This window comes from Panulirus ornatus, chromosome 72 (genome assembly GCF_036320965.1).
Source record: "Panulirus ornatus isolate Po-2019 chromosome 72, ASM3632096v1, whole genome shotgun sequence".
NCBI classification, from domain to species: Eukaryota; Metazoa; Arthropoda; class Malacostraca; order Decapoda; family Palinuridae; genus Panulirus; species Panulirus ornatus.
This window is the reverse complement of record NC_092295.1, coordinates 10,455,008-10,466,665: the sequence shown is the minus strand read 5'-3', so window position 1 is coordinate 10,466,665 and position 11,658 is coordinate 10,455,008. Positions and strand designations below refer to the sequence as shown.

Here is an 11,658-nt window from a genome sequence, read left to right as displayed (position 1 = left end):
TTAATGAAAGAGAAGAGAGAGGCATTTGGACGATTTTTGCTGGGAAAAAATGCAAATGAGTGGGAGAGGTATAGAAGAAAGAGGCAGGAGGTCAAGAGAAAGGTGCAAGAGGTGAAAAAGAGGGCAAATGAGAATTGGGGTGAGAGTATCATTAAATTTCAGGGAGAATAAAAAGATGTTTTGGAAGGAGGTAAATAAAGTGCGTAAGACAAGGGAGCAAATGGGAACTTCAGTGAAGGGGGCTAACGTGGAGGTGATAACAAGTAGTGGTGATGTGAGAAGGAGATAGAGTGAGTATTTTGAAGGTTTGTTGAATGTGTTTAATGATAGAGTGGCAGATATAGGGTGTTTTGGTCGAGGTGGTGTGCAAAGTGAGAGGGTAAGGGAAAATGATTTGGTAAACAGAGAAAAGGTAGTAAAAGCTTTACGGAAGATGAAAGCCGGTAAGGCAGCAGGGTTGGATGGTATTGCAGTGGAATTTATTAAAAAAGGGGGTGACTGTATTGTTGACTGGTTGGTAAGGTTATTTAATGTATGTATGACTCATGGTGAGGTGCCTGAGGATTGGCGGAATGGTTGCATAGTGCCATTGTACAAAGGAAAAGGGGATAAGAGTGAGTGCTCAAATTATAGAGGTATAAGTTTGTTGAGTATTCCTGGTAAATTATATGGGAGGGTATTGATTGAGAGGGTGAAGCATGTACAGAGCATCAGATTGTGGAAGAGCAGTGTGGTTTCAGAAGTGGTAGAGGATGTGTGGATCATTTGTTTGCTTTGAAAAATGTATATGAGAAATACTTAGAAAAGCAAATGGATTTGTATGTAGCAGTGAATCAGTTGTTGTTCGCTGATGATACAGCGCTGGTGGTTGATTCACGTGAGAAACTGCAGAAGCTGGTGACTGAGTTTGGGAAAGTGTGTGAAAGAAGAAAGTTAAGAGTAAATGTGAATAAGAACAAGGTTATTAGGTACAGTAGGGTTGAGGGTCAAATCAATTGGGAGGTACGTTTGAATGGAGAATAACTGGAGGAAGTAAAGTGTTTTAGATATCTGGGAGTGGATCTCGCAGCAGATGGATCCATGGAAGCGGAAATGAATCATAGGGTGGGGAGGGGTCGAAAATTATGGGAGCCTTGAAAAATGTTTGGAAGGCGAGAACATTATCTCGGAAAGCAAAAATGGGTATGTTTGAAGAAATAGTGTTTTCAACAATGTTGTATGGTTGCGAGGATTTGGCTATGGATAGAGCTGTGCGCAGGAGGGTGGATGTGCTGGAAATGAGATGTTTGAGGACAATATGTGGTGTGAGGTGGTTTGATCGAGTAAGTAATGTAAGGGTAAGAGAGATGTGTGGAAATAAAAAGAGTGTGGTTGAGAGAGCAGAAGAGGGTGCTTTGAAATGGTTTGGTCACATGGAGAGAATGAGTGAGGAAAGATTGACCAAGAGAATATATGTGTCAGAGGTGGAGGGAACGAGGAGAAGTGGGAGACCAAATTGGAGGTGGAAAGATGGAGCGAAAAAGATTTTGAGTGATCGGGGCCTGAACATGCAGGAGGGTGAAAGGCGTGCAAGGAATAGAGTGGATTGGAACGATATGGTATACCGGGGTCGACGTGCTGTCAATGGATTGAATCAGGGCATGTGAAGCGTCTGGGGTAAACCATGGAAAGTTCTGTGGGGCCTGGATGTGGAAAGGGAGCTGTCGTTTCGGTGCATTATTACGTGAGAGCTAGAGACTGAGTGTGAACGAATGGGGCCTTTGGTGTCTTTTTCTAGCGCTACCTCGCACACATGAGGGGGGACGGGGTGGTTATTCCATATGTAACGGGGTGAAGATGGGAATGAATAAAGGCAGACAGTATGAATTATGTACATGTGTATATATGGATGTCTGTGTGTGTATATATACGTGTGCATTGAGATGTATACGTATGTATATTTGCGTGTGTGGACGTGTATGTATATACATTTGCATGTGGGTGGGTTGGGCCATTCTTTCGTCTGTTTCCTTGCGCTACCTCGCTAACGCAGGAGACAGCAACAAAGCAAAATGAATAATGAATAATAAATATATATATACCCCTGGGGATAGGGGAGAAAGAATATTTCCCACGAATTCATCACGTGTCGTAGAAGGCGACTAAAGGGGACGGGAGCGGGGGGCCAGAAACCCTCCCCTCCTTGTATTTTAACTTTCTAAAAGGAGAAACAGAAGAAGGGGTCACGCGAGGAGTGCTCATCCTCCTCGAATGCTCAGACTGGGGTGTCTAAATGTTTGTGGATAGGTAGTATGTTTAGATAGGTAGTATGTTTGAGGAAAGGAACCTGGATGTTTTGGCTCTGAGTGAAACGAAGCTAAAGGGTAAAGGGGAAGAGTCGTTTGGGAATGTCTTGGGAGTAAAGTCAGGGGTTAGTGAGAGGACAACAGCAAGGGAAGGAGTAGCACTGCTCCTGAATCAGGAGTTGTGGGAGTAGGTGATAGAGTGTAAGAAAGTAATTTCTAGATTGATATGGGTAAAATTGAAAGTTGAAGGAGAGAGATGGGTGATTATTGGTGCATATGCACCTGGGCATGAGAAGAAAGATCATGAGAGGCAAGTGTTTTGGGAGCAGATGAATGAGTGTGTTAGTGGTTTTGATGCACAAGACCGGGTTATAGTGATGGGTGATTTGAATGCAAAGGTGAGTAATGTGGCAGTTGAGGGAATAATTGGTATACATGGAGTGTTCAGTGTTGTAAATGGAAATGGTGAAGAGCTTGTAGATCTATGTGCTGAAAAAGGACTGGTGATTGGGAATACCTGGTTTAAAAAGCGAGATATACATAAGTATACGTATGTAAGTATGAGGGATGGCCAGAGAGCGTTATTGGATTACGTGTTAATTGATAGACGCACGAAAGAGAGACTTTTGGAATTTAATGTGCTGAGAGGTGCAACTGGAGGGATGTCGGATCATTATCTTTTGGAGGAGAAGGTGAAGATTTGTGTGGGTTTTCAGAAAAGAAGAATGTTGGTGTGAAGAGAGTGGTGAGAGTAGGTGAGCTTGGGAAGGAGACTTGTGTGAGGAAGTACAAGGAGAGACTGAGTACAGAATGGAAAAATGTGAGAACAAAGGAGGTAAGGGGAGTGGGGAAGGAATGGGATGTATTTAGGGAAGCAGTGATGGATTGCGCAAAAGATGCTTGTGGCTTGAGAAGAGTGGGAGGTGGGTTGATTAGAAAAGGTAATGAGTGGTGGAATGAAGAAGTAAGATTATTAGTGAAAGAGAAGAGAGAGGCATTTGAACGATTTTTGCAGGGAAAAACTGCAATTGAGTGGGAAAGGTATAAAAGAAAGGGGCAGGAGGTAAGAGAAAGGTGCAAGGGGTGAAAGAGAGGGCAAATGAGAGTTGGGGTGAGAGAGTATCATTAAATTTTAGGGAGAATAAAAAGATGTTTTGGAAGGAGGTAAATAAGGTGCATGGGACAAGGGAGCAAGTGGGAACTTCGGTGAGGGCGGCTAATGGAGAGGTGATAACAAGTAGTGGTTATGTGAGAAAGAGATGGAGTGAGTTTTTTGAAGGTTTGTTGAATGTGTTTGATGATAGAGTGGCAGATATAGGGTGTTTTGGTCGAGGTGGTGTGCAAAGTGAGAGGGTTAGGGAAAATGATTTGGTAAATAGAGAGGAGGTAGTGAAAGCTTTACGGAAGATGAAAGCCGGCAAAGCAGCGGGTTTGGATGGTATTGCAATGGAATTTATTAAAAAAATGGTTGACTGCATTTTTGACTGGATGGTAAGGTTATTTGATATATGTATGATTCATGGTGAGGTGCCTGAGGATTGGCGGAATGCCTGCATAGTACCATTGTATAAAGGCAAAGGGGATAAGAGTGAGTGCTCAAATTACAGAGGTATAAGTTTGTTGAGTATTCCTGATAAATTATATGGGAGGGTATTGATTGAGAGGGTGAAGGCGTGTACAGAGCATCAGATTGGGAAAGAGCAGTGTGGTTTCAGAAGTGGTAGAGGATGTGTGGATCAGGTGTTTGCTTTGAAGAATGTATGTGAGAAATACTTAGAAAAACAAATGGAATTGTATGTAGCATTTATGGATCTGGAGAAGGCATATGATAGAGTTGATAGAGGTTCTCTCTGGAAGGTATCAAGAATATATGGTGTGGGAGGCAAGTTGTTATAAGCAGCGAAAAGTTTTTATCGATGATGTAAGGCATGTGTACGTGTAGGAAGAGAGGAAAGTGATTGGTTCTCAGTGAATGTAGGTTTGCGGCAGGGGTGTGTGATGTCTCCATGGTTGTTTAATTTGTTTATGGATGGGGTGTTTAGGGAGGTGAATGCAAGAGTTTTGGAAAGAGGGGCAAGTATGCAGTCTGTTGTGGAAGTGAGGCTTGGGAAATGAGTCAGTTGTTGTTCGCTGATGATACAGTGGTGGTGGCTGATTCATGTAAGAAACTGTAGAAGCTGGTGACTGAGTTTGGTAAAGTGTGTGAAAGAAGAAAGTTAAGAGTAAATGTGAATAAGAGCAAGGTGATAACGGTACAGTAGGGTTGAGGGTCAAGTCAATTGGGAGGTAAGTTTGAATGGAGAAAAACTGGAGGAAGTGAAGTGTTTTAGATATTCGGGAGTGGATCTGGCAGCGGATGGAACCTTGGAAGCGGAAGTGAATCATAGGGTGGGGGAGGGGGCGAAAATTATGGGAGCCTTGAAGAATGTTTGGAAGTCGAGAACATTATCTCGGAAAGCAAAAATGGGTATGTTTGAAGGAATAGTTGTTCCAACAATGTTGTATGGTTGCGAGGCGTGGGCTATGGATAGTGTTGTGCGCAGGAGGGTGGATGTGCTGGAAATGAGATGTTTGATGACAATATGTGGTGTGAGGTGGTTTGATCGAGTAAGTAATGTAAGGGTGAGAGAGATGTGTGGAAATAAAAAGAGTGTGGTTGAGAGAGCAGAGGAGGGTGTTTTGAAATGGTTTGGTCACATGGAGAGAATTAGTGGTGAAAGATTGACCCGGAATATATATGTGTCAGAGGTGGAGGGAACGAGGAGAAGTGGGAGACCAAATTGGAGGTGGAAAGATGGAGTGAAAAAGATTTTGAGTGATCGGGGCCTGAACATGCAGGAGGGTGAAAGGCGTGCAAGGAATAGAGTGAATTGGAACGATGTGGTATACCGGCGTCGACGTGCTGTCAATGGATTGAATCAGGGCATGTGAAGCGTCTGGGGTAAACCATGAAAAGTGTGTGGGGCCTCGATGTGGAAAGGGAGCTGTGGTTTCGGTGCATTATTACATGACAGCTAGAGACTGAGTTTGAACGAATGGAGCCTTTGGTGTCTTTCCTAGCGCTACCTCGCACACATGAGCGGGGGGGGGTTGTTATTCCATGTGTGGCGAGGTGGCGATGGCAACAAATAAAAGCAGACAGTGTGAATTATGTACATGTGTATATTTGTATATGTCTGTGTGTGTATATATATGTGTACATTGAGATGTATGGGTATGTATATTTGCGTGTGTGGACGTGTATGTATATACATGTGTATGTGGGCGGGTTGGGCCATTTTTTCGTCTGTTTACTTGCGCTACCTCGCTAACGCGGGAGACAGCGACAATGCAAAATAAAATAAAAAAAAATAAATATGCATATATATATATATATATATATATATATATATATATATATATATATATATATATATATATATATATATATATATATATATATATATATATATATATATTTATTATCCCTGAGGATAGCGGATTAAGAGTCCTTCCCACGTATTCCCTGCGTGTCGTAGAAGGCGACTAAAAGGGGAGTGAGCGGGGGGGTGGATATCCTCCCTTCTCGTTTTCTTTTTTCCCAAAAGAAGGAACAGAGGGGGCCAGGTGAGGATATTCCAAAAAAGGCCCAGTTCTCTGTTCTTAACGCTCCCTCGCTAACGCGGGAAATGGCGAATAGTTAAAAAAAAAGAAAAAAAGAAGAAAAAAAAAAATATATATATATATATGTATATATATATATATATATATATATATATATATATATATATATATATATATATATATATATATATATATATATATATACATATATATATATATATATATATATATATATATATATATATATATATATATATATATATATATATATATATATATATATATATATATATATATATATATATATATATATATATATATATATATATATTTATGTATATATAGATAGATAGATAGATAGATAGATAGACAGATAGATAGATAGATGATAGATAGATAGATAGGTTAGTGAAAAATCAAATGCACTTTGACTCGAGAGAAGTATATTTGTGTGTGTTATTTTTCATGTGAAATTTTTGTGAATTTGAGAAGAACTTAGGTAGCAATCGAAATAGTGAACTGCTAAGTCTTACATCTTTTTAATATTTGTGCAACACTTTTTCCTCCACACAGGATAAGGAAGTACACCATAATGATTAAATATGTTCATTCAAGACATACTGTATCGTTCACCTCTTGAGCTGTTCGATATTTTACATATGAAAAGACTTATATCAAAGTTTTTACAAGTAGTTATATAGAAATTATTTTAGAAATTAACGCTACAACACATAACAGCAAATGACAACCTAATGACCGTCCAACCTCCCAGAGAAGTTGTCTCCTCGCTGCCGGATGGAGCGATGGTAGTGTGGCGCTGTACGACGTGACCTCCACACACTCCACCTCCATCATCCATTCCACCACAGTCAATGGCAAGCACCTTCTGCCCGTCACTCAGGTAACCTGAGATAGGTCAAGATACCCCAGGGCCAACGAAATCATCAAATTATTAGATGTCGGTAGCTTGATGAAGGAGAGTGTCATAACCACAATTCCTACGTAGTTACAAGCCCTATGGGTTCTCATTTAACACATAGAAGTAGAAATACCTTGAATTATGCATCAATCTTATCCTCTATGGAACTCTTTAAGGTAATGCTTTCTTACCCTAACTTTGCATCTGTAACGCAATACTTGTACCATAAAATGTAAGGAATGCGAAACTGATATCGGAGTTCATAGTGGAGCGATGTGAATAGAATAACAGAACGTGTCAAGTTTATCCTTTTTCACTTCTAAGTTAAAAGTATGTTAATTCCCTGCCAAGATAAAACCACGTACGTCATGTCACATCAGTGACCTTAGATGATTTAATACAATCATGTATCTCACATGCTGATAACTGATTTCATGAATGCGAAATCTATCACCTTATCACAAACAGGACATATGACCTCTAACAAACTTCACTTGTATAAACTGCTTAGTAATGGTTTAAGACTACAAATTATTCATTAATCATATGTATACATTTATGTTCTCCAATATTACCTATTACATCCAGTTACACCAGATCACCTTTCTAAAATGTATATATTTCGTACACTCATAATTCATAGATGTAAACCATATAAACTTCTTTGAAATGTTTAAATAGTCAACCTGCTTCAGGATATGACAGGAGGTAAGCTAGCCGCTCTGGATCACTTATATTAGCAGAGGCCAGGGAAGTTATGCAGCTGGAGGACACCAAAAATACTGCACTAGTGATAGAGACACGGTAGGTGACGTGTAATGGACACTCAAGGACGCTACATTAGTGCTAGTGATAAGGCAAGTAACATATAGTGGAGACCCTAGACTTTACAGTGTCTTATTACTCCTCTTGTATTAGTGAAAGAGTAATAGGTGATATAAGTTTCAATATTTCACCTGTGCTTATCTTCTTTATATTCATAGGATATTGATGTTATGTATTTCTCTTTCGTCTAACTCCTTCATCAACTTAATTTTATCGGCACATGGTTTATCATCTCTGGAAAAGAAGATACGTAATACCTATCATAACTCATTGATGCAGAAGGACAGCGGCTGGAGTGAATACAGTTAAATCTCTTAAGAAAGGGGTAGGGTGCTGTTGAATGGTTAGTTTCCAGTGTATGTATGGATCACGGTGAGGTGCTTGAGGTCTGGCGGAAGGCATGTACAGTTCCAGTGATTAAAGGCGGGGGGTGGGGGGTAGAATTACAGAGGTATTAGCTCGTTGAGTGTACCTGGTAAGATTTATGGAAGAATGGTTATTGTGATGGTAATATTATGTACAGAACATCAGAGTGGGATGGGCCCAATGTGGTTTCAGAAGTGGTAGAGGATGTGTGGATCAGGTGTTTGCTTTGAAAAATGTGTGTGAGATATACTTTGATAAACAGAAAGATTTGTGTGTGCTATCTATGGATCTAGAGAAAGCATATGATAGAGCTGATAGAGATGCTTTGCGGAGGGTGTTACAAATATAAAGTATGGGAGGAAAAGCTATTAGAAGCAGTAATGAGTTTTTATGCGAGTATGCGAGTAGGTAGAAAGTTGAGTAGATCAAGGTAAAGTTGGTCTGCGGCAGGGGTGTGTGATGTCATCATGGTCGTTTGATTTGCTTATGGATGAGGTGATAACGGAGGTAATATACAAGGGTCTTGCAGTCTGTAGGGGGTGAGAAGGATCTAGAGAAGTGAGTCAGTTGTTTAATGACGACACGGTGCCAGTGGCAGATTCGAGTGAAAAGCTGCCGAAGTTGCTATCTGAGTTTGGGAGTGTGAGAATGGAAAATGTTGAGAGTAAATCTTAGTAAAGGCAGAATCATTAGGTTGAGCAATGCAAAGAGGAGGGTGTGAGTTTAATTGAAGAGAGCTTGTAGGATACTTGGTAGTGGACATGGCGGCGAATGGAGTCAGATGACGGATGAGGGGCTGAAAGTTCTTGGAGGAAGTGTAGAAAGGTCAGTTATGGGAAGAGGAAAATGGATATGTTTGAGAGCATGGGAGTTCCTCTATATTGTACGAATGCGAAGCATAGGTATGGATAAAGATGAACATGTTTGATGTAAAATGCTTGAGGACAACATAAGATGTTGATCCAATAAGTAATTTCAGGCTATGAGACGAGTGTGGTAATCAGAGCATGTATGGCTGACAGAATTGAAATGGCTTGGACATATGAAGAGATAGAGGGGACAAGATGAAAGAGAAGACCAAGTTAAAGTTGGATGGATGGTCTGAAAAAGTCTGAATTTTTGAAGCTGAACATTTAGGAGGATGTGAGTTTTGAGAGCTGAACATTTAGGAAGATGAGAGGTGTGCACAGTACAGAGTAAATTGGGGCAAATTGGTATACAGGGGACGACGTACTGGCAGTGGACTGAATCAGGGTATATGAAGCAGCGGGGGAAACCAAAGAAAAGTCTGTTGTACCTAGTGATACCCAGAGAACTACGGTCTCGATACATTACACATGACAGCTAGAGAATGGATGTGAGTGAATGAGGCCTTTTCTTTTTAAGTTCTTGGTGCTACCTCGTTCACACGGAAGACAGCGAACAAGTATGAAAGAAAGAAAGATAATATCATATAAATATATATCAATGAAATATGTCTTAATCCGATCAGTATCACTTTTGCTCTCTTAAATGCCACCTTCATCCTTTGCTTTGAAACGTCTCTGCTGTTGGCTTCACATCAGAAAGCCTTGGTCTTGCGTCAGCTGCTTCACTAGTAGCCCAATTCATTCCTTTAACTGATCCAAGTGTAGTAATGTTTATAATGTTTAGGTCTAAGGCATTCAAATACTATTTCATAATATAACAATACTATATGAATGATATCTGCAAACTCATAACTAATGTCTTTTCCAAATCACAGTAATGAGGGGAGTGTGTCTGGGCAACATTTACCACAGGGTCAGCACAGCCTCAGGCTGACCCAGCTGTGCTGTTGTGTCTGCTGCTGTGTCGTGCTTTGACGTACCATACCATCTTTTGTAACAAGACATACCATTATATACATTTTACAGTCTTATATCTGATACTTCACACACCACACTTCGACTTGCTCTCCAAGTGATTATCGTCTTGAGACTTGACATAAGATGCTCTTCCATGGTCGTAGGTGTAAGATATCTAGGAAGCCTCAAGGTTTCTCACTCTACGACTTACACAAATCACTTCTTTATCCCTCGGCTATACCTGGGCCGGGCGTTACCACATTGTTACAAGCGATGCGCCTGTTCATCCTATCAGCTTTCAGTAATTGCTGTAGCGACGCGAGAAGAGACAACGGCTGATGTGAACCTAATGAATAAAACTTCATGCCATCTGCAGCGAGTGTAGTGCCTAAGTTTGGCTGGGTTGAATGAGAAGAGGTGTTGTTCCCGCAGATCTTGCACTTATTCTCGTACAAGGCATCGACAACAACCGGCTGAAGAGTAAAGCAGTAAGCTCAGTAAAGTCATTATCTAAAAGTACTACGAGTTTTTGAGGTGAGGGCAGGATATCCAGTCCAATAGGATGAGGTCAAAATTGTTATCAATTCATCCAATGTGATGGATGAATGAGAGGGAGTAATGAGAATGAAATTGTGCTGAGAGCATCAAATAAATTCATGGTCTTTCTGATGACTGTCTGGCCACCTAGCTTATATTTGCATCCATGAAGAATCCTTAAGCACTTCAGTGATTATTGTGATTATAACGAATTCTTATATTACGAAATTTTGCCGAAAACAGGAGCGAATGGTGGATTTAGACGAACGTTTAACTGTAAGAAGATGCATTTGTTTTACATTCACATCTTGAGGTTCATACGGACTTGAATAACTTCTTGGTATTCTCCTCACAAAAGTCAGTAGCGTCTTCTTTTTTCTAAGTAGATAGTTGACTCCCGGGTCTTGATACTAGCGGCAAACGTCCATGGCATCGACTCCCAAACGAGATGAGGATGTTGACGTTGGCGGTTCTCTACTTCATTTAGAAATAGGTAGTACAGTCTGACTTTGTGATGGTGGGTATCTGGCAGCAGGATTCGTTTTCATAAAGAAAAAAAAGAAGAACTTATATGAAATTAATCAGATTTTGTAACAGCATAAACGTGTAGGAGGGTTCACTCTGAGGAGATTTTATGCAATGAAAGTATATCTTTTTATGTTAGCTGAGACGCCACGGGCAAGTAAAGCGCTAATCAAGGCTATGTATATATACCCAAGCTAGGTATCCATTGTATAGACCAACTCCTGATAGTGGATGAACAGCAGCGTTGACCGTGGACCGAGTGCCACAACCAGAATTCGAACCTATGCACTCGACTCTGGGCGCCCAGTGAATGCGTTATGAATTCCAGGAGAAATGTTATTGAGGAAATTTTGTATCTTCAGTGTTCAGGTCCAATGCAATGGCACTTGGAGCGAGAATGTGCTAAGATACTGAAATAGATTTCGAAATATGTAGCATGTTCATCTTATTCTAAGAAACAGAATTATCTGTTTTATTTTCTATTTCTTAACGTAAATTTTATTGTAATATCTTGATGATAATATTTTCAAAGGTATTCAAAATGGAAAACTATTTGTCTTACAGGATGGATCTCATGTATATTGAAAGAAAGAAGTCTGCTTAGACAAGTGACAGAGGAAAGTTATGATGATAAAAGATTAAGAGAAAGAAAGAAGAAATATATACCTGAGGACCTGAGCTCCTGGAAAAGTTATTTCGCTATAAAGATGAAGTCTGTTGAGAGGGAAGTTTAGCGAGAGCCGAGCCACATACGAGGACCAGCCGACAGGTA

The 11,658-nt window shown here is 40.3% G+C and overlaps 1 protein-coding gene across 1 annotated transcript in view; it reads left to right on the top strand.

Annotated features, from left to right (window-relative positions):
- Positions 1-11,658, top strand: part of LOC139748055 (dynein axonemal intermediate chain 1-like) — a 553,383-nt gene that overhangs the window by 364,664 nt on the left and 177,061 nt on the right. Inside the window, exon 11 of the mRNA XM_071660634.1 lies at positions 6,661-6,789. Coding sequence (XP_071516735.1) covers positions 6,661-6,789 — 129 coding nt within the window. The remainder of the gene's footprint in view (positions 1-6,660; positions 6,790-11,658) is intronic.